Source organism: Trichophyton benhamiae (genome assembly GCF_000151125.1).
Source record: "Trichophyton benhamiae CBS 112371 chromosome Unknown contix01456_5.r1.exp, whole genome shotgun sequence".
NCBI classification, from domain to species: domain Eukaryota; kingdom Fungi; phylum Ascomycota; class Eurotiomycetes; order Onygenales; family Arthrodermataceae; genus Trichophyton; species Trichophyton benhamiae.
The window spans coordinates 1,324,619-1,346,720 of record NW_003315080.1 but is presented as its reverse complement, the minus strand read 5'-3'; the positions used below and the strand labels follow the sequence as shown (position 1 = coordinate 1,346,720).

General features: G+C 49.1%; 6 protein-coding genes across 6 annotated transcripts; 2 read left to right on the top strand and 4 right to left on the bottom strand.

Annotated features, from left to right (window-relative positions):
- Positions 1-475: 475 nt before the first annotated feature.
- On the top strand, positions 476-2,046 carry ARB_03482 (amino acid permease, putative; the record flags this gene model as incomplete). Its single annotated transcript, XM_003010734.1, has 4 exons — positions 476-597; positions 673-755; positions 820-1,224; positions 1,283-2,046. The coding sequence occupies 4 exons, from the start codon at positions 476-478 to the stop codon at positions 2,044-2,046; spliced, it is 1,374 nt and encodes a 457-aa protein (XP_003010780.1).
- A 1,658-nt stretch (positions 2,047-3,704) lies between these two features.
- ARB_03481 (uncharacterized protein) lies at positions 3,705-4,697 on the bottom strand (the record flags this gene model as incomplete). Its single annotated transcript, XM_003010733.1, has 1 exon — positions 3,705-4,697. One exon carries the CDS (start codon positions 4,695-4,697, stop codon positions 3,705-3,707), a length of 993 nt encoding a protein of 330 aa, XP_003010779.1.
- A 10,589-nt stretch (positions 4,698-15,286) lies between these two features.
- Positions 15,287-16,382, top strand: ARB_03480 (uncharacterized protein; the record flags this gene model as incomplete). The annotated part of the gene is made up of 4 exons (XM_003010732.1): positions 15,287-15,321; positions 15,399-15,945; positions 16,012-16,165; positions 16,222-16,382. 4 exons carry the CDS (start codon positions 15,287-15,289, stop codon positions 16,380-16,382), a joined length of 897 nt encoding a protein of 298 aa, XP_003010778.1.
- A 796-nt stretch (positions 16,383-17,178) lies between these two features.
- On the bottom strand, positions 17,179-19,869 carry ARB_03479 (uncharacterized protein; the record flags this gene model as incomplete). The annotated part of the gene is made up of 4 exons (XM_003010731.1): positions 17,179-18,304; positions 18,367-18,716; positions 18,766-19,253; positions 19,308-19,869. 4 exons carry the CDS (start codon positions 19,867-19,869, stop codon positions 17,179-17,181), a joined length of 2,526 nt encoding a protein of 841 aa, XP_003010777.1.
- Positions 19,870-20,620: 751 nt separating this feature from the next.
- Positions 20,621-20,836, bottom strand: ARB_03478 (uncharacterized protein; the record flags this gene model as incomplete). The annotated part of the gene is made up of 1 exon (XM_003010730.1): positions 20,621-20,836. One exon carries the CDS (start codon positions 20,834-20,836, stop codon positions 20,621-20,623), a length of 216 nt encoding a protein of 71 aa, XP_003010776.1.
- A 361-nt stretch (positions 20,837-21,197) lies between these two features.
- ARB_03477 (uncharacterized protein) lies at positions 21,198-21,999 on the bottom strand (the record flags this gene model as incomplete). The annotated part of the gene is made up of 3 exons (XM_003010729.1): positions 21,198-21,520; positions 21,593-21,712; positions 21,816-21,999. The coding sequence occupies 3 exons, from the start codon at positions 21,997-21,999 to the stop codon at positions 21,198-21,200; spliced, it is 627 nt and encodes a 208-aa protein (XP_003010775.1).
- Between the last annotated feature and the right edge of the window lie 103 nt (positions 22,000-22,102).

Below are 22,102 nucleotides of genomic sequence, written 5' to 3'. Positions count from 1 at the left end.
GTATTACCCGGCCTTGTGATTTTGCTGCCACATTGTTGCGACGATAGTATTAGGACGGTGGCGTCGAGAATAAAGACGAAGGACACAGAAGATACGAAGAAATCCATTGCCAAAGAGACGGCCAGGCGATCAAGATGTTCCAACCTGATGTTATCGAGACCGGCAAAGGCGACTTGGACGTCAGCTTTAACTCCGCCGACGATGCCTCCAACAACGACCAGAAAGACATGTCGCGGCTGGGGAAACCCCAGCAGTTCAACGTGAGATTCACCTTCGAAGTAGCGGGAACGAAGAATGCTGGATTTTTTTGCTGACCAGTGATGATAGAGAAATTTCCGCTTCTTGTCTACACTCGGCTTCACTTGTACGCTGATGGCAACATGGGAATCGGTTCTGCTGTACGTTGATAGTTCCGTCTCGCGCAAGAATAACCAACAGTGATTATGATTGAACATGAACTGAAATTCTACTTCTCATGAATAGCACATCGACTCTCGCTCTGGTGAACGGTGGAAAGGGTGGCATGGTGTACATGTACATTGCCACCTTCATCGGTTTCTTCTGCTCGGTCATCTCTATGGCTGAGATCGCTTCAATGTAAGTCAATACGTCCCTACCTCATACATATATCTTTCATGTTTGCATAATTTGCTAACGATCGAAAAAATACAGTTCTCCAACATCTGGAGGCCAATATCACTGGGTCTCTGAATTTGCAAGTCCCAGGTACCAGAAGTTCCTGAGTTACATCACCGGTAAGATAGCTACATCCTTGCCTTCTTTTTCCATATATACAGCGCTAACTGTTGGTTTCTTCAGGCTGGCTTTCTGTGCTGGGATGGCAGGGCGGCTTTGCCAGTATCTGTTTTCTTTGCGGTACTCTCATCCAGGGGTTCCTCCAGTTGAACTATGGTGATTCATACACCCCTGAGAGATGGCATGGAACTCTTCTTACTTTTGCCATTGCATTTATTGCTACCTTCGTCAACACCTACGCCGCCAGTCACCTTCCCAGCTTGGAAGGGCTGATTCTCATTCTCCATATATTTGGATTCTTTGCTACCATGATCACTCTCTGGGTTATGGGAGAGAAGTCCCCATCAAAGGAAGTCTTCACCGAGTTCACCAATTTTGGCGGCTGGTCTACTGTTGGCGTCGCCGTGCTTGTTGGCCAGATTAGTCCCATTTTCTCCTTCTTGGGTCCTGACGGTGCTACTCATATTGGTAAGTTGGCCGTTGTTTTCCACTCTTATGTCTGGATGAGATGCTGACTCCGATATAGCTGAGGAAATCAAGGATGCCTCCAAAGTCGTTCCATGGTGCATGATATTCACTGCCATCATCAACGGCAGTCTTGGTTTCGTGATGTTGATCACCTTCCTCTTCACCATGGGCCCAGTGGACGACTCTATACTCATGCCTCCATCTGGTTTCTCCTTCCTCTCGGCTTACCTCTATGCCACAGGCTCTAAGAGCGCAACTACTGGCCTGGCATGCATCATCCTTATCCTTGAAGTCTGCAGCGCGATCAGTATTCTCGCCACTTGCTCTCGCCAGGCTTTCGCCTTCGCCCGAGACAACGCCCTTCCTTTCTCCGAGTTTTTCTCGAACGTTAACCCGACATCCAAAATCCCAGTCAACGCTGTCCTGGCTACCACTCTCATCACTATTCTTCTATCACTAATCAACATTGGCTCCACTGCCGCGTTCAACGCCATCGCCTCCATCACAGTTGGGTCTCTCTATGCCTCCTACGTGTTGAGTATTGTCTGTTTCATGTACCGCCGACGGTGTGCGGAGCCATTGCCCGCACGACGATTCTCCCTTGGAAGCTGGGGAATGGGAATCAACTTTTTCTCCGCCCTCTACCTCTCCTTCGCTTTCGTCTTCACTTTCTTCCCAAGCACAAAGGTGGTCACCCCCGAGACCATGAATTGGTCTTCCCTGGTATGGGGAGCCGTTATCCTCTTCGCTATTGGCCAGTACATTCTTCACGGAAGAAAGGTGTACGAAGGCCCTGTGGCATACATCCGCAAGTCGCAGTAAAAGAAAGGGATTTTCTCCATCTACGTTGCGGCAAAAAGTGTTTTATTTTTCCCCATATTACCCGCATACCATTATTTTTACTCCCATCATATTTTTTCTTTTTAATTTCCTTGTCGTTACTGGGCCTTGACACGCTTTTTGAACGCTTCTATTTTCGTTTCTCTTTCTGTATTGCATTATGAACAAACTTTGATCCCAGGGGTTTTATGTCTTCGCTCCTGTCATTCAAGCCCGGTTACCGGGCTCCTTTTTCTTTATACCCCTATAACTATAACTATGCCTACTATTATAACTATGCGGATAGATCAAGCTATATCAGGACGGAATAAACAAACGGTACCTAATGCATGGTTAACGGAAGTTCCGTGGCTCCATTTTTGGTCTATTTTTATTTCCATTTCGCTGGACATGCCTTTTTTTTTCACCCTACAAGCTGGCCCCATTTCCCACGTTGACGGATCAATTCTTCCGGTTTGCAAGTCCGATTAACTAACTAGTTATTGCTTCTTCAAGCCTCCAGCCATCTATCAACCTTCTGGCTATCAGCTGCGAACACGGACAGATCCACATTCCGTCCGGCGCAAGCGAAGGACCCTTTTTTCTCTTTTCTTCTTCTTGGTGCTAAAAACAAGCAATGGGATAAAACTCCGGATATATGTATGTATGTAAACTACTTTATGCATGCGTACGGGGAATTTTTTTTTTTTTTTTTTTTTTTTTTTTTTTTTTTTTTTTTTTTTTTTTTTTTTTTTTTTTTTTTTTTTTTTTTTTTTCATTTTAGCCAGCGAGTTAACGACCTTCTTATTTAGGCAGGTGGTTTAGCTCCTGGTAGCTCGGTATCGAATGTTCATCCGGCTGTGATCCATTCCATCGTATTGCGGTCGTTGTGGATAGACGCCCTATGGGCATTGTTGTTTCGAGCCGAGATGCAGACCGAGTAAATAAATAAATAATTAGTTACTTGATGGCCTGCTTTTGACAGTCGATTCTCTACAGCCAGTTGTTTGCCTGCAAGGCGCCACTAGGATCAGATTATCCAGTTACTTCTTACCCTGCTCGGCCTAAGCAAGGATACTTATGCAGCTAAAATGGGCGTGATCCTTAAACAAGTCTATATATTGTAATGCAACCATCTATCATTCCATGCAATAGCTTTCTTTCTTTCTTTTTTTTAAAGGTCCCACTTGGCCCGTCAAATACGTCTATGTATGCCGCTAAAGGATGCCTTTAAAGGGGTATTTTATATATATGGAGTACTGGAAAGGAAGAGAGCAGAGAAACGCATGCTTTTTTTTAAAGTGTCGAGGGAGGACAGGGACGGCCGAGCGTCGGTTGAATCCTTTTAGCATCCGAGCTGCGGGAATCCCAGACGAACGGGACCAGGGTGACGGAAATATGTGGGCGAATGTATATATATGACATGGGGTCACACATCGAACCCATGCCTACTCTGTATATGGGTATATTTATTATGGCTATGTATGCGTTTTGTATTGGATGTGAGCGGTTTATGTGCATCCAAGACGCAAGAGGCGGTCATGGAGGAGGAACATACTCCGTGAGAGAGCAGGCATTAGATGTGCAAGGAAAAACCAACAAAGTCAAGAATCAGTCATGAAAAGTAACGCTCCAAAAGTAAAATCCATATAGTTGAAAAATCAGGTGGTCGTTCCGTTTGGCCAATCTGGGGTCACAAATATGCTTAGCGGCATTGTCATTACAATAGCATAGTTGGGCATGTCGACGACCTCGGCCATCTTGAGACAGCCCGCGACGCTAGTGAGCATATAGGCCTCCTCTCGCGTTAGATCCTTGGTGCGAGTGAGCCATTCAATCATGTTACGGGTTGCTTTCCGGGTCGCCTCGAGGAGATCACAGTCTATGCCCATGGTGGCATATTCACCTTTATCTGCCTCGATATCTGCGGCAGATAGCGTCTGCTTGAGCGGGGGAGTCTGGAACTGCGGAGAGGTAACCCACGGCTGGTTCTTGATGACTGTTAAACGTAATGAAGCTGTAAGAGTGGTTTCAATGGCCGTCCCGCAGACCTCTCCGTCTCCCTGGGCAGTATGCCCGTCACCACAGCTGAACAGGGCACCCTTGGTACGGATGGGCAGGTAGAGCGTAGAACCCGCAGTAAGGTATCGACAGTCCATGTTTCCGCCAGTCTCGAGGGGCGGAATGGTAGAAAACTCTCCTTCGACACCTGGTGCAACTGCCATGATGCCCAAGAATGGTGCCTTACGAACGTGCACCCCTTCTTTGAACTTGACATAGGGCAGGCTGGGGTCAATATCCCATATCTTAAGCCTCGCCTCCGGAAACTCATCAGCCAGTAGCCCGAAATTCGGGACTATAGCAGTCCATGCCCAATCGCCTAGCTGCAGGTCCAAGATCTCGACCTTGAGCACATCTCCGGGCTCAGCCTCGTTGACATAGATGGGTCCAAATCCGGGATCCGCCCTCTCGACGTCGAACTTCAATATAGCATCGTCACCGGAATCCCTTGATACCATGCCATTGCTTCCGTCAAGCGCATCGAAGGTGACCGTCTCACCCGAGTTGATCGTGAGCACGGGAGGGATATCTCGAGACCACTTCAGGTGCTGCTGGTGGCGGTGAACGTGTATCGTCTTGGTTGAGAGGCCCATGGTGGTTGGTGGTCACCAGGTGGGCAAATTGCAATGGGGGCGGCGTCTTCGACTAGTTACCCTTCTCCCCGGGCGTGAATCTGCGTAGCGGCGGTGGTGCTGGCTTCTCTGCCGGTCTCGATGCTCTTCATCCAGCCTCCAAGCAGCACTTCCGTCAGCGAGGGCGGGCCAGGGAGGAGAAGCGCGGGAGGAGCGGCGGGCGGGACAGGCGCCGTAGTTATATCACGAACAAGACAGCCTAGGTAGCAGCAGTCCAGTGCGACTTGTACCCCATCCTTGCAGCGCGCAAAACACAACGTCTGGCCCTGCGTTGCAACCGGGTGGAAAAAGAGGCCTCGAGGCCTGCGCAAGAGCAGTGGGAAAAAAGCAAAAGACGAGGGCGAACGGGCGAGTGGGAACCGGTGGGCTGCCCGAAGAGGAAGGTCGCTTTGCCTTGACGCCGTCGCTTGTGGAGATTTCTCCGCCGGCCAAAAAAAAGAATGACGGCCAGCTAGCTAATATCCAGGACAGCACAACACACATCTTCGCACGACGCAGCACGACAGGGTCGAAGAGGGAAGGAGATTTGATATGGCCCGGCATGCTCGAAACCTGGGCGCAAGCCACAGCTCGCTTTGCCTGGTCTGTTCCCCAGCTCGCTTGCGCGTTGAGTGGCCGGAGCTGCCATCCGAGACTCTTCGCATGGCTTCCCAATTGTCATGGAACTGACCTGCCATGGTACGCAATTTCACCAGCCAGCGTTGTCCTGAAGGTAAAAATTACAGCTAATTAGTGCAGTGGCCCGGTTCTGGGATGGGCCCTCTTCACGATCTGGCAATCGTCTGGGGAAATAATATCGATGTGGTCGTTAGCAGCGACTAGCCGTCCGGGGTGTACCCAGTTTGCTCCCTGGGATCTATAAACTCCCTTCCTCCAGAGACTCCCAGGCATGCCGATTCAGCCCGCAGGGACGGAGTTCGTTCATGCTTCGTCAGGCGGCCGGGTCAGAGATGGACACGCACAGACGAACCCAGGATCCTCTTTGCGGCTTTTTCTTCTTTTCAACCCCGGATTTCGAGTGCGTACGCATACAACTATATTTTCAGCCAGAAGAGTTCGTTAACTACTCCCCTCGCCCGGGTGGAGCCTTGAGGGCAAGCTTTTCCTCTCGGTAGATCATAAGCCGTATTGAAATGCTAAAGGGAGTCGTCTGTTTCATCTTCCGGTATAACTTCTCTATCGAGGGATGGAGGGGTCAAAATATATACCTGCCATAGCTTTGATGTTTACAGCCGTCGTTCCGCGTCCCGAAGCCGAACTTGCATTACGAACAGTTCACTTTTTTAGGCTACATTCCATCACGGGTGGAACCGTCCTGCCGGCATCCATTGTCCACTCGGATGCCGTTCCAGGGCAAAACTTCGGCACTTCGTATGGACATATGCATGCACAGATATTGGCATGTGCCGATATGTACATACAGACGTCAAAGATTCCTGGACCAGCCTGAGGAATAAGATCTAAATTATTAGATCGGAGAGCCTCCCGTTATCTCGAAGCATGATTTTCACGATGTGATGCCTCGTTGCTGCCTGCAACTGCAAAGTTAGCATCGTCAGCTTAGATACCCGTAGTTCTGCTTAATCTCTTGTCTACCTTTAACTCGTGACAATTTTCTATACCGTAACTCTAATATCTAGAGAAACGGAAGAGAGAACAATGTGTCTCAAAATAAATCATATACTTGCTGAAGAAGCCAACCGGGGACAAAATTGCACGTTCGACCTCACCAGGATTTATACACCATCTTATCGGTCGGCGAATCGACAAACTCTGCAACTCACGGTTTGAAATTCCCTTGGGAAAGAACAAGTTTAAGACTTGTTCAACGGTGCAAATACTAAAAATTTCATGAAATCGCAATAACAACAGTGAAATAAGATAAGGTATAGCTGAGGGAGGTGGACTGAGGAAACAGGTGCAAGCTCGTCTTAGGCCTCTTATTGGCTCCTTTATCCAGTAAAAAGGGAGTACAATTGTCAGAGTATGCCTGATTATTATTACGTTACATTTCTATATTGGGATATTGTTGATGAACTGGCAGGTTCAAGGTTGTGGCCTCCTCGCCAAGTTTAAAATCCACCAGCCAGCTGTCATATGCAATAGCCAGGTTATATCAGCACTGATTCTCAACGGCTGATATGTTTGGCTCGAAATCTGCGCCGGTGGGTTTCCCTATATCTCCAGCCTGCTATATTGGAAAGAACTTTGAATATCCTCACACCTCGTTTGCGAGCTATGATGAAAGTAATTTAGCACACTGTTCTTGGAGCGCTCACCGTCCATATTATAAAAAATTGACTTGACCTTAAGCTTAATCTTGCTAGCAGGCTCTATATTCTCATTGATATATGCGCTGTTTACCACCTTTAATTCTTCGTTCAACATATTTAAAATATATTTTCCTTGGCCTTGCTCATATCTAATGGTATAACCATCGGTTTTCATTAGTTCGACTTTAATAAGAATGTGTGTGAGCTTGCGCTTTTCTAACTCTCCGGTCTTCAAGTAGTACCCCATCTCCCGGTGCTAGTGTCTCGCCGGTTCAATATGCGAGTTGGGGACCTCTCAATTCCTAGCAGTGGATAAATAATTAGCTGACACCGATTAGATGTGCCAAGGTATAACGTTCAAATTGAGGCGGCTTTGTAGTTGGCATAAAGTTGCTTAAAACATGCAATTTTAGGAAGGAGCATACCGAGACGCGCGCGTGTCAACCAATGGATACCCGCGCGGTTCGGGAATACCTTTAGCCGCGATGTTACACAACCGGACGGCATGATTGGTCCGGGGAAGAAAGTTTAAATAGCTGAGCCGCAAAGGCATTTGAAGGAGGGAAAAGTAGAATCCTGACCCACACCGTCATTGATTCGAAAGGCAGTGCTTGAAATAAAATATCCCGTGCCTCATTCCAATGACAAAGGTCGGAGTCCATGAGCCAAAGGGATCTAACAGATTTCCCCGAAAATATGTGTCATATCAACAGGATATAAGGTACGGGTTTTTTGGTATTTCGGCCCTTATCAAGGCCCAAGTGGATCCGAAGTGATTGTAGTTCACAATCCCCTATTTACTCCGTAGACGGGAGTAAATCGTAGGTATGTGTTGGGAATAATCAGTGCCATAGTCCCATATTTATCACCTCATTTTCCACATGCGGGTTTATCGTGCAACACACAACGATGACTCGATTACTCCGCCTCTAGGAATTAATGATGTTTCCAATGCTCCATTCTGAATTTTGCAAGGATTTTGCTCTGGTCTACCAGAATACTGTATCAATTGTCCTCGGGTGCCCTGGGCTCCGCGGATGTCATACTCCGTTAGCTCCCCTTATCCAGCGGATGAACCGTGTGGGTCAATCAGAACATTTTAAGTTTGAGAGCCCGCAAGTGTTTAATCGAACGACTGCACGCGTTTTATAGAAGGAATGCCACTACTTAAAAGCAAGTATCCGGTATGGCTGGTATAGGTTCCAGTTGCCGTTTGTAAAGCTGATCCTAGGACAATATTGTGACGGAAGCTGGATGCTAGATGCTATAGCCAAATGGAGAAACAGAAGGAATGAGGTATCACAGGGGGCGTATTGCTTGATGTCTGATGTCTGGCTCTGGAAGTGGGCATGCAGAGAGCATTGCCTGTAAACGATCGAGTCTAGGTCGATTATCCAGTTCCGTGGCCTTTTAAGGGCAAACCAGTGGATTCCAATTGCAGAATCAGAACACAGAAGCGCACGGATCGACGGGAAACTGATCGAAGGTTGACGCTAAGTTCGTCTAGAAGTCGAGTGGCTGCTTAGTTTTAAACTGACACCAGTTAGCTCGCAAGTCTCTTGTGTTCTCGAATAGATACGGAGCTAAAAGGAAACGTATCAGGTCCTTCGATCGAACTACCTGTTTTTTTGTGGCGTTTCTTATTTCATTGGTGTCAGAAACCATTGAATAAGGATCGCTTCGGCATCGAAATATCGTCAATGGTACAAGAATAGGCTGGGCAGTAGGTTGTTGCTGCCTAAGACAACATTGAAGGAAGGGCAAGAAATTTCTCCTTTGATGGGAATAAGTTGTGCACATGTCGCAAAATATAGGACGTGATAGTCTGAATCCTGCTTGTGATTCACGCCGGCCGAAAAGCGACGCCAGTTATTGGGTTTTATCCACAGAAAAGTGCTGCCTGGGAAGTTTTCATGGAAGCATACTATCAGCCTCATAAAGCATATGCTGGGGGGAATTTCTACCAAAAGAGGAGGTAGGTAGGCACAAAACATAAGAAAGGAGCAAAAAACCGAGATACAGAGTTATATCTTCTGTCTCAATTAGGCCCAGGGTTGTATTTAACCGCCAAGGTCACCTCAGCTCGAATAATCACAAAATCACCTCCGATTAAAATTACCATGTCAAGTAAGACATTCAAATTCCTACATGATACTAGCTTTGTACTCAATTTCTCGCTTCGCGACATGTCACGCTCCTGGCGTGACTGTGGCAGCCATCTGGTGGTTCTCAGACTATTTAAAATTTGAAAGTTGAGGTTGACGAACCTTCCCGGAACAAACGTGTGTGGAAGAACGGGATAATGATGGGTAGAAAGAGTTCTAGATGTCGCGGTGAATGATACTGTTGGTATCTGGCCTGAACCAGGGAGAGAAGAATCCAGATCCTGGACCAGAATAAATATCCACTGTCAGGTATGGATACCGGCGAAAACAGACTTAAAGGTGCAGAAGAGTGGCTTCCGATATCACGAGCCTTGAAGAGGCGCCCAGCATCGGGTTACACAGCTTTGCCATTGGTGGACATTGAACGGTCTTTGGAGCAATATATGCGTGCGGGCTGGCGAATCGACAACGAAGATCCAGCGAACACTGATATCCACGTATGCAGAGGGCTAGGAATGAGGATAGCATGATATACATGCATTCAGTGCACCAACCAAAAGGCAAGAGGTGGAGATCTGCATGTCCGGAGGGCAGGGCTTGTCGATATGAAGCGAAGGAGAGAATGGAGGACTGTAACAGACTAGGATTGGTGTTTGTTCAACCATGTCCTCTTCGGCCGTGGGAGGAATCATAGCCCGGTCTTCCAATTGGATTCTTGACCGGGTTCCGCCTGTCATTCCAAGGCAAATATGTTACCCATAACGCGATTTTCCTCCTACCAAGAGATTGGCGAGCCGTACAACTGCACGACGTGGTGTCTTGCTGGTGATCTACCCTGAGGCTCCCTCGTAACATGACCGGTGGTGACATTCCCCGGTCCCCGTCCTGTATATTCAGGTTAAGCAGGCCGGCAACAATATGGCTCGACTGTATTGGACACCCCGGCTGCAAGTCTGAACGTGTAAAATCCACTTCCAAAGATAGATGCAGGCTGGAAGGAGAACTCTCAAGCCGGCCTAGAAAACCCAACAAAGCGCAGAAATGCATCTCAAACCAGACTGGCCTACCAACCTACTGTGTGAATATTTCGTCTGTCTGGGCCTGACCTGTTTAATAATGCCGTACCAATACGAGGCCGCCCGGAAGAATCTTGTATGAAAGGATATCCGGCAGACGATGTAGCTAAGATGATCCATCATCATGGAAGTCAGCGAAGAAAAGGCACTTGAAGAGCGCATCGTTCGAGTTTGAGACGCCCTACTTAAGGGGCCTGCCATCCTATTGTAGGAGGTCGCGGGGCTAGGGGTACTAAAAGGGTTAGCAGAACCGTTTTTGTACCAGGTAATCATGTAGTGCTCGCTGGGTATCGTTTTTTTTTAATAAAAAAAAAGACAACCGCAAAAGGGAGTATTATCAACCTGATATCTCTGCGAGACATAAGTTCTGAATATTATGATGTGTAGTTAGTCGGCAAAGAGAAGATAAGACTAGCAACTTAGGTTAATCTGGACTTTGAGGGAGAAGTATGAGGTAATTAAAGCCCGGAGTCCTGAGGATGACCCCCCTGTAGTGAGCTGAGTTCGTGGTATGGAGGACGTTCTGGAATGAGGTCAGGCAGGTATTTTTGACTGAGGGTGGCTGGCTGTCTGCTAGGATGTGGTGGGGCCTGTTGAGAGAGGGAAAAAAAGGAAAAAGAGAGGAAAAACCGGTACGAAGACAAATATCATATGTAACCTCAATCGGGGTCTTTGATCTCTCGACATCTCAACGATGGCACAAGGAGGGTATCACACACTACTCCGTATTTCGTTCAGACAGCAGCTGGGAAGAGAGCTATCCGCACAATATCTAGATAATATTGATTGATCTTCTTTACAGAACGAGCGTGTGACAATTGGCAGGTGAACAGGCGTGCCATCTGAGCCGTGCAGCCCGGCGTAACGGGTTCGTCAACCCCATGTCTTTCTGTCCCGTTCTTTTTTTCCCCTTTCTCTTCACTTATTTTTTTTTTTTTTTTCCATTTCCTTTTTGCAACTGGCTGGCACTTGACAGAAGTAAGCCCTACTCCGCACAGGTGCGTGCTCATATAAAATAAAGGAAAAGGGAGGAGGACATTGCAGCATAACGGAGGTTCCAGTTTCACTAAAAATATGCAAGATTGGCCATCATGTGCGACGGGTTCTGCGAGGTTGTCAAGGGGCAAACATCTGGAAAGAGATAGTGAATCCGGAGGAAGAAGCCAGGATAAAGGCCAGGTTACGAGCTCCGCCGGCCGGCCATCTTCGAGCAATCGTGTCCCATATGGACGCCCTATAATAACTCCGTGGCTCCGCGGTCCTGTCGATTGCTTGTTTGGTGGCTGCTGATGGGCGATCAGGTATACCCCTGGCCATGCATCAAACTATGTATAAGGCCAGCAAGGATGTACCTTAAGCCGCCGCGGATAGCGTTGCACACCTACTTTTTTCCTCCTGTACGCCGTATCGAGTACGGACTGAGTACTTAATTCTGCTGCCGCCTGCTTCTTGTCCGGTCTGCTTCTCTCTACCCCCCTCCCCCCACATCATGGCTCCGCGGTGTGAATATGCATGTATATAGCTCCTGGACCACGCCGCCAACGGGCAGTCAGGACAGAAGGGTTGTCATGTCTGGGTTGTGGGGGTTCTCTGGCGGCCAGCAGCAGCAGCAGCTAGTCACCTCGGTCCTCGACGCCGCCTCTAGCGCTGTGATTGGAAGCGGGTTGAACCTGCGCAACAGCATCCTATCCTGAACGCAGCTCTGCATGCAGCACACCATTGACTGTGGGCTTGGTCTGTCAGGGTCCAGCCAATCACCACACCATCCCTCGGGCAACTTCGTCTCATCGTCTCGTCCCGTCCGGCCGCCTTTCGAGCAGTCATATCGCCGTCCTGGCTGCAGCGTCTCTCCCTCCCCTTTTTCTCGTGCTGTGTCGGTCCGTCTCGTCGTTGTTTTGTAGTTAGAGAAAAATAGTCGCAAAAATAAATAAATTAAAACAAGAAAAGAAAAAAGAAAGTAAACCGCGCTTTTGGCGCTTGTCGCCCGCCCAAGTCACGCCCCCATCCCGAAAGGGTAAGAGAAAAGCCAAAAAAAAAAGCAACTTCCGACGACGAGCTTTCGACCTCGTCCTTTTTCTCACTTCTTCTCCTCTCCTCAACGACGCGCAGGACGACGACTGACGGCGAAGAAGAAGAAGAAGCAAAGACGCAGCAGGCGACGATACATACCACCGTTCTCGCAGCGCGCGCACTTCAGCCTCCCCCCTTGCACGCGGAGCGACCAGCCCGCAAGGCAGCTGCTTCCCCAGACCAGAGCTGCGGCAGCCGACGCAGCACAGCAGAGCACACCGAACCCGCCGTTCCTCCCCCCCTCCGCGCCTGGCCTCACAGATACACACAAGAGACGGACAGACAGCCTCAAGGAGCAGTAACTCTCTGGGACATAGATCCGAACTGGCGACTTATCCCTGCTCCGTGATTTCTCTAGCTCCTCCAATTACATACGCCGGAAGCTTGTTCTTCGTCGTGCAGCCCATCTGAGGTCGCGCCATCCATCCCCCATCACACTTATCCCCACGGCTCGACACCAACGCCCAAGTCCAAACCCGCAGAGCCCCAGGACGGAAAAAAAGAAAAACAAAAAGACCAAAAAGGCGAAGACAGAAAGATAACTGAGAAAAAAAAAAAATTAAAAATAAACTAAGAATACAGTGCCAGATCGGGAGAGAGACTGCGAGAAGTGAATCGAAGGAACGGCGGATATTAAGCCCTTCACTCGAGTGACTCTGAACGTGTGCTGGAATCTTTGATAGTGCAGTGCCTGCCTGTTGGCTGTCCTGTTTCATCGCTGATCCATATTATAAAATATATCCCGTTCTGCAACCTCCAAGTCATGGGTGCGTGTCTCCCGGTCGTTTCTTTTTTATTATCATTACTCTTTCGTCCCTCGATTTCTCGGTTTGATTCTGTCTCCGACATATCTTTTTTTCCCCCAACCCCCTTTCCCCCTTTCTCTCTACCTTTCGGCCTCTCCGTTCCCCTTCCTCTCCGCTTGAAGGCTCGCATATGCCGTAAAAGACATTGATACTACTGCTTCGTTTTCTACCTTACTCGGTGCTTTACTGGAGTTGCTGCCTTTTTTTCCATATTTGTTCTCTCCCCAGTCAGCCAATTTCCGCCTACTCCCGTGTTCCCCTACCCCCTCCAGAGAAGACCCTCCCATCCCTCTCACTTTGCCCTGCCCTATCACTGCTTACCTGCTCCCACACTCCATTTCCCTGGCCTTGGCTTTCGGCTGCTGCAGTTGAGTCAACTCATTCCCCGTTCTATGAACTAGGCTTCCACGCTATCCCATTACCCACTCCGCAAAGAAAACGTCACCTCTTCTTTCTCTGTTCACTCCATCCTTCCCCTCCTCCTTTCACTGCCATCTATTTCCCTTTTAAAACCATATCTTCCTTCCATTTCTCGTTCCTTTCATTTTATATTAACCCTCGTTGGTCTATATCCCTATACCTGCGACTTATTCCTAATTTGATACATGCCTAGGTACAGCTGACGTTTATCGACCTTCTCAAGTAAGTCAAGGATCATCGACCTGCGAATTTTTCTTCCACCCCTCTCCTCTACTCAGTTGCTGTCTTTGGTTGTTATGGCTGGCAATATTCCCACTGTATATTTGGCCAGACCTTTGAAGGCGCTATAATGCTCAAATTTATGAGTGGGATTAGCCAACCTTCTGGGAGCTGAGTATACGTCATTTTTTTGATTTCTTATGTGGCTCTATTATCCCAAATCTCCTCGTTCTTCAACGGCCCGGATATCTTATCCCCTTTTTTTGCCCCCAACACTTCCTTTCCCCCGGCCTCCCGTTTGTCACAGGTCCTATGGGCCTGTCTCCAGCTGGGCTATTTTTATACATGAAAACCAACTTGTGTGTCCATGCTTTTAGTTACCCTGTTGATTGCAGGCATGGATATTTATTTCTTTCTTTTTCTTTCTTTTCTTTTCCTTCTTCATCTCTGAACGCATTTGCCTTTTATCATTCAAAAGTATCCCCCTGGTTTAGGCGGTGATAACAGCAAATGTGACACCGTTTGATCGAAATCGACTAACTAAATATAGCGTGAGCGATCACGCTCTCCACGTCGCCGTTCCCGAAGCCCACGTCGGAATCGGCGATCGTTCTCACCCCGGAGCCGTTCCCGCAGCCGTGAAGATTATCGTCGCAGTGATCGTCGATCGAGATCTCCCATGAGCGGTGTGGCTGCTGCATCTGGAGGTTATTCAGGTTCTGCATACGGCGGCCGTAGTGGTCCTCCACCTGCTCGTTCTCTCGAGGATCGTGCCGTTGCCAAGGAACAAATGATGCAATCAGTCCGCGAATCGTCCCAACAAGACCGCCGAGTCTATGTTGGCAACCTATCGTACGATGTCAAGTGGCATCATTTGAAAGATTTCATGAGACAGGGTGAGCCGGGCCAATGCAAGAAAATTCCTGCAGTGAATGGCAATTGATGGGGGTGGTTTATCTTTTTGCCTGCGAGTGTGTTTTGGAGGAGCTTGGCTGACTATTGACTCCTCCCTTGTTTTCTACTATAGCTGGAGAAGTTCTCTTCGCCGATGTCTTATTACTTCCGAATGGAATGTCGAAGGTGGGCGTCATTGTGTAGTTGCGGCTGGTTTCCTGGTTTTCTTTGGCCATTTTGATGAAATGTTGGGTTGACGGGTTGGGGCTTGGTGATTTGGTTTATGTAGGGCTGCGGGTAAGTTACATCTTTTTGACTTTTCTTATGCTGTCACTCTCGATTATGACATCTTTCATATACTAATTGAATGACAGGATTGTGGAATACGCAACGAGGGAGCAAGCTCAGCAGGCTGTTGCAACGCTCAGTAACCAGAACCTTATGGGCAGACTCGTATACGTCCGTGAAGTGAGTGAAAACTATTATGTTCACCGTTTATTCTAGTATTAATCATTTCCTAGGACCGAGAGGCAGAACCTCGTTTTACCGGCCCGCCTCAACGCGGCGACTTCGGAGGTGGCCGGGGCGGATTTGGTGGCCCTGGTAGTGGCCCTGGTGGTGGTGGCCGCCAGATCTATGTTGCTAACGTTTGTATACCACTTTATATTCGTGCTCCGCATTTCAATCATGCTATACCCCGAATACCATAATTGGTTGAGAAGGTATGGAATTTTTCTTGAGGGAGATATGGCTGATTGGTTTCTAGCTTCCATACAATGTTGGCTGGCAGGATCTAAAGGATCTTTTCCGCCAAGCTAGTAAGTCATGACGAGTTCCTTAACCACGGCATCACCTTTTTGATCGGTATGTATGTGGGTGAGAGTTTGAAGATATTAACCATAGTTACAGCCCAACAAGGTGCCGTTGTCCGTGCAGATGTCCACATGGATGCTTCCGGCCGTCCAAAGGGATCTGGTATTGTTGCCTTTGAAAGTCCCGATGATGCCCGCAATGCCATCCAGCAGTTCAACGGATATGAATGGCAGGGCCGTCCACTCGAAGTCCGTGAAGATCGTTACGCCGGCTCTGCTGGCTTCCCTGGCCGTGGGGGTTTTGGTGGTTTTGGCGGTCGCGGCGGATTCGGTGGTCGAGGCGGCGGCTTTGGGACCCGTGGGGGTTTCGGAGGCTATGGAGGCGCAGGTGGTAGAGGAGGATTTGGTGGCGCAGGCTTCTCTGGGCCTGGAAGTGCACACGATGGTACAGCCGCTGCATCCATTCCTGCTAACCCATTCACCGATTATGCCACCTATGGTGGAGAGAGAGGTGTCTCGATATATGTCCGCAACGTAAGCTGGAACTCCCCCACCTCCGTATCAGATCTCAGATCTCCTTTAATCTAACCTTCAATTTAGCTTCCATGGTCAACCTGTAACGAGGACCTTGTGGAACTATTCTCTACCATCGGAAAGGTCGAGCGCGCCGAAATTCAGTATGAGCCTAACGGCCGCTCCCGTGGTACCGGTGTCGTCCAATTTGACACCGCAGATAATGCTGAAACTGCAATTAGTAAGATTATCTTTTGTGTCGCGGTCTGCATTGCAATATATTAACGCAGTAACTAGGCAAGTTCACCGGCTATCAATACGGCGGTCGCCCTCTTGGCCTGTCCTTCGTCAAGTATGTCAATCCAGGACAGAGCCAGGGCCCGGTCCCAGGTCAAGGAACCACCGACCTCAACGGCTCTGGTGAAGCTGCTCCTATTACCCAGGATCAGATCATGTAACAGTATGTGGATGCAGACGATAACGGATCTGAAGCAAGTGAGCTAGTGGTGGAGAATTTTAGAGAAGGGGACGAAGGTTTCAGTTTACAGCCCTGCTAGTTCTTCAAATTATCCTCGCGATTTAACATTACACTGAGAATCTGGCGCTGGTGACGTGGTGGTTGACTTTTCTTTTGGATGATAACAGCTACAACAAAAAGGTCATCTGCATTCCTTTACATCTTTTGATTCATTCGACCCTTATCTCCTTTCTTTCTCTGTCAGATGTGTGTCTCGAGCTTCCAGACCCCGATCTAGTGATTCGTTTTTCCTTTGAATCTACCCTCTTTTTTTTTCAGTGTTAACCAACTTGTACTATCCTATTATTCCTACCAAGAAAAAAAAAAAAAAAATCAATTTCCTTATCTATAAAGTTATCATGGTCGGAGTAATTTTGCCTACGTATTAATATTACTGAAACACCCCCCTCTAGGGCAGAGGTGAGATGATAGAATATTAGGCAGACATTGAGTTTCCAGAAAGTAAGAATGCAGTTATATAAAGTCAACCATGTTAGTGTTGTACATGCAATATGTCAAAAGAGAGGAAATAAGACCATTTTTCAGGTTTCTTCCTCTCGACAGCCGGTGGCAGCCAGAGTATATATGTGAGTATATGTAGATGCAAACGAAAGTAGGTATATCGCTGAGCAATGCGATGCAGAACGGCACAAAGGGTCAAAAGATGACAGAAACAGAAAAGCAAGAACAAGAGCAAAAGCAGAAGAGGTAAAAATAATTTTAATAGAAAGGCAGGATCAGGATCTTTGAGGGAACTGGCCGGGAACTTTCAGGTCGATGGATGTTCGACTCAAGGGTTGGTCAAGGGGTGAAGTCGGGTAAAGGGATGATCTGTTGTTGGTTACTCCGTCGGTGACGATGGGCTCAATATCCCTTCCGTCACCGTCCAGGTGGGGATGTGCGGTTCCGTTCACGCCATCTGGTTTAATTTCGTGGTTTGTTGTGTGAGGGTGGGATGTTGGTGCGGGCTGGTGATGATCATGGTCCGTGAGGTCCCCGAGCGGCGGTCCCTGACTGTAGCGCAAGGGAGATTCCGAGAGTGGAGAAGGAGTTTGTTGTACAAGGCGGCTAGCATCTCCACCTTGGGAGGATATTGTGATTGGTCGGGGGTGATGGTGTGGTTGCGCCCAGTCTTCATATTTGACTTGCGAGCGACGTCTGTCGAATATTGGTCTGCTGGACCTGGATTCACTGTCCATGGATGCCCGGCTCGGAAGATCATTTATACCTTGGTTGAAATGCTGGCTCTGTCTCTGCTCATTGTTGATATTGTTGTGGTTGACTGCGTTTGAGATCGGCACGGTATTGCTGATGTCGCGATTCTCAGAGCTGGCGGGTGAGAGAGGTGCGTTTAGATGCTGGTTAATCTGCACATCGCTTGGGAACCGACCAACACTTCTCTGACGTCGCCATTGGGAGCCGGTAGCAGTGGTTGCCTCGCTTGTAGGGGAATGCTGCCTTTGCATCAAATGGTCTGCCGAGTAGGGAGTCTTATCGGCTTCATCTTCGTCCATAACCCCGTCACTACTAATTGAGGCGGTTCGATAGCTGGCACCGCTGTAAGAGCGAGCATGTCTTCGAACAAATGCATCTCTTGCCGCGCCAGTCTTTTCAGTCAGGGCCTTGATGTCGTCGTACCAGGCTAGCATTGTTTCATGGGATTCAGCACGGAACACCCAAGCATGTCCGCGGTGCATCGATCCCGTCTGACGGCCCTTGAGCATGAACTTGTGGGATGACGATTCAGGCGTTGAGTGGGATCCCAGCTTCTGCTCGGGGAGATACAGGGACATTACAGGGTGCTGGGATGCAAGTCGATCTGCCGATTTGAACTCATGTAAATGAGTCGGTGACAGAACATACCTTTTTGAGATATCATTAGTATATATAAACAGTCTATCGACACCAGGTTTCATGGTACTTACCACCCAGGAGTATAGCTTCGCAAGTACTTGCTCTTCCTCTCCAGCATGCCAGCGCGGACCTCTGCGGCAGCAGGGTGGTCCTTTCCAGGGTATGTTATATTTGCCAGATCTCTCAAATCCAGGTCAGGATCGACCATCTGGTCAGTCTGGTCAATGAAATAACGCCATTCATGGTCCTTGGGGATAGATATAGGTCCTTCCTTCAGCCTCTCAACCGCATGATAAGCGGAATCGGCATCTCGTTTCAGGATGCTGGCGTATACATTATATGACTTCTGTATTTCACCAACCACGATTGATTCAAGTTCTCGACCAGACCTTTCAAGGTTTAGGTACGCCTGGAAGTTTTTCTGTCAGTACGGCAGTAGAAGTTCCCGAGCATGAAATTTTGAAACTTACTCGATGTAGATAGTTCTCCTCCTCAATCTGTCTTTCCAGCTGCCTGTCGACGTTCATCCGGAGAAGAAACGGATCACCCTTGCCCGAAGTAGCAGCAGCATCACTGTCTACCAGGCCAAGTGCCTCATGTAGGTGCTTGACGGCCTTGCGAGTAACCTCAACCTCCTTATCAACGGTATTCTTAAAGTCTCCGGACAGGTTCTTGATTTCCTTAATCTTCTGGCCCAGATCAGCCCGTAGTCCGTTGAGCTGCATGATAATCTCAGTCTCCATCTCTCTAGCTTTATTGGATTCATGCAATGCCTGTTTATGATAGTCCTTTAATATTTCCGTCGCATCCGATATGCCACCGGAGATTAAAAACATTGGTGGCATGGCTATATTATTTATAGCGTTTGAAGCGGAGATGAGACTCTTCGCACGCGTTTCACATGAGCGCTGAACATCGCGGAAGAATGCGACCAGGTCCTTTAGAACCTTTCTCCAAGCTATGTATCATGTTAGATCTGTGTATTCTATACTATCTTTCGAGGCAGACTAACCTTGAAACCGAGCAGCGAGGACTTCAGTCGGGTTCCCGCTGGTTGGGATAGGGACGAAGAATGCGCTGTTGGCCTCATCCTGCGCAACTCCATACTTCTCTTTCTCGCCCAGGTTCATGCTGCGCACACTGCCGGCCCGGCTGCTCTTGCGGCTGCCTCCCCGCCGCAAACTCGCCTTCTTGCTAAGCGACGGTTTTTTCTTTAGCGTCGAGCTCCGAGACGGGAGCGAAATGGGGTTTGTATTTGCTGTCGAAGCCGGAGAGTCCGTACGAGGACCTTCTCTGACGGAGCCGCTGTCCATCATGGAGCCTCGTCTGCTGATTGAGAGCACTTCCTGGAACCGAGACTGATGGGGAGCAGACGCCTGCTGTTGCTGCTGTTGCTGCTGCTGCTGCTGCTGCTGTTGGCTGAGAGGGGACGCGTCTGGGATGTTGCTGCGGACGTGGAAGTCTGACGGCCCAATTGACGAGTTCGCAATGTACGAAGCAGGGCGCGAGCCGGCCATGGAGTTGTACTCGGTGTTCAGCTGTGTATGGTCGACGTTGGCCATGGAGCTGGCCATGGTGTAGCTGGCGGTGTCGTGAGGTGCGCTGCCAGGTCTGTTTGCCATCGGCGACGGCGATGTCTCTGGCCGGCGAGAGAGAGCCCGCAGGTCACTTCGGCTTGCGGTCCGCTGTGCACCGCTGTGTATCCCTGTGTATGTCTCGGTATATCTTCGTATATAGTAGAGTGGTTATCCTGCGACTTTGTTATGGCCGTTATTTAGCGATCCTTGACCCCCGCGAGTCCAAGGGGCAACCAACAACACAGGCGGTCGAGGCCAGCGGCAAGCTTGAAACGGTACTCTGGCAGACGACGACGGTGCAGGGTGCTGTGAGGTACGTTTTCTTTCTCTGTTTCTCTGTCTCTCTGCTATTCTAGTGGTTTGTTTCTGATTCTTAAGGAGTGCGAAGGATGGCGGAGGAAGAAGAAAAAAAAAAAAAAAAAAAAAAAAAAAAAAAAAAAAAAAAAAAAGGAAGAGAAAGGAGAAGTGGAAGAGAGCCGAAGGCGATGACGTCGTTTGCCCAGATGGTGGGTGGCCTCCTTTTTTGTTTACTCCGAGAAGCAGTGCTTAAGAGGGACAGATAGGCCGTGGAGGGCGATGAAGGAGTAGATGGAATTATAGATAGACGGTAAACATGCGGTGGTAGCTACAAAGTGACCCCCTACGCTACGGCGGTTGATGCTGCTTATACTCCCGCTTGCTGCTGCTGCTGGCCTGATGCTCTAGTGACGGCTACAGCTACAAGCAGCCACAGTGCGAGATCTACCAGCTAGACCGCAGCCGCCCGTTGATCTCGGTTCTTGCAAGGTTGGGGAGGCTGAACGATATCTGGTGTCATTACTCTGGAGCAAGCAGTGTCGATGAACACTTCGTCCCTGACCTTTGCCTGAACAGCCACCTTTCCAACGTCATCATTTGTCTTTTTGTCCTTTGTCTTTTCCTTTTCTTGTTCTCGGAAGACTTCAGATCGTGGCTGTACAGTCATGTGATATCAAAGTCGGGTGCGAAGGGCAGGGATGGTGGATGCTGTTTGCTGGATAGAGAGACCTTGCGAGAGAATGACAAGCCGCAGAGCCGGTGGAGAGGCCGGTGGGCAGGCGGAGGGTGTGGCGGCACTGTATAGTAAACGCTGACTTGACTTGACATTTCCTGTCTAGATGTAATTGTAAGAGGGACAAAAAAAAAATAAGAAAGAGAGAAAGAAAGAGCCGACTGGTTTAGACTCGGAAATATACTACATATGGACATGTAACGGTGCAGGGCTGTGTGCTTCTAATCCTACGAGAGAGGAGTAGTCGGGGAGGCAGATGCTTGGGTGACGGGGACATCGATCCCGTAGTTCTGTTTTATCCGCTCTCGCCGTCTCTCTGCGAATCCGGGTGCCTCGATTCCTGCGGACGGTTAGCTATCATCAATTGCAGAGATATAGACAGGTACAGCTGCAGAATAGCCACGAGGTGCGGGCCTGACATACCTCTTCGCTCACCCAGCTCTGCAATTGTCTCCTCGCCAGGACTTCGGAAGTTCTTCCTGAGGGCGGTTCTTCGGTCGTACTCATCGACGTTAGGGTCGGCAATCTTGCCCGCTATGCTTCCTCCACTGTACTCAAAAACACCCAGCAGTGTAGCAAGTGCAACTCCGTATCCGATCATGGCCGGGAATGTTCGAGCTAGAGGGAAACACACACGTTAAAACCCAATGCTCCCTGCAAGTCCTAGACACGATGGCAAAAAGGACTCACCTCGGAATCCCACAAGAGAACCAGCAGCAAATCCTCCGTAGACCGAGTTCCAGTAGTCTTCCTTTGTCCGCAGGTTGGCAGAGGCAGTCTTGACAAACTCGTAGGATCCTCCCATGGCAGCTACACTCGCACACACACAGACACACATCAGCATCACTCTTTACCCGCCGTAGTTTGCATCAATTCATCATCCAATGGGAGCACATCAGCTGAATCAACGTACCGAACAAGAAGATCGTGCTGCCGGACCTGGTGAAGACGCCCCAAGGGCCGACGTTCTGCTTCTGGAGGGTATTCTGGACGGCGGAGGTGAAGAGACCGACGCCGCCGGTGACCATTGTCGTGTTGATGGCGCGCTTGAGCGCATCCTGGGGGTGATACACGGGAGCCTCCTGCTGGCCGGCCATCGTTGCTGGACGAGCGAGACGTTTGCGGGCGAGTCTGGCGGTTGCGGGCGAGTTTTCGACGTCGTTTGATGTTTCGTCGCTGGCGTTGCTGGTTTTTCTGCCC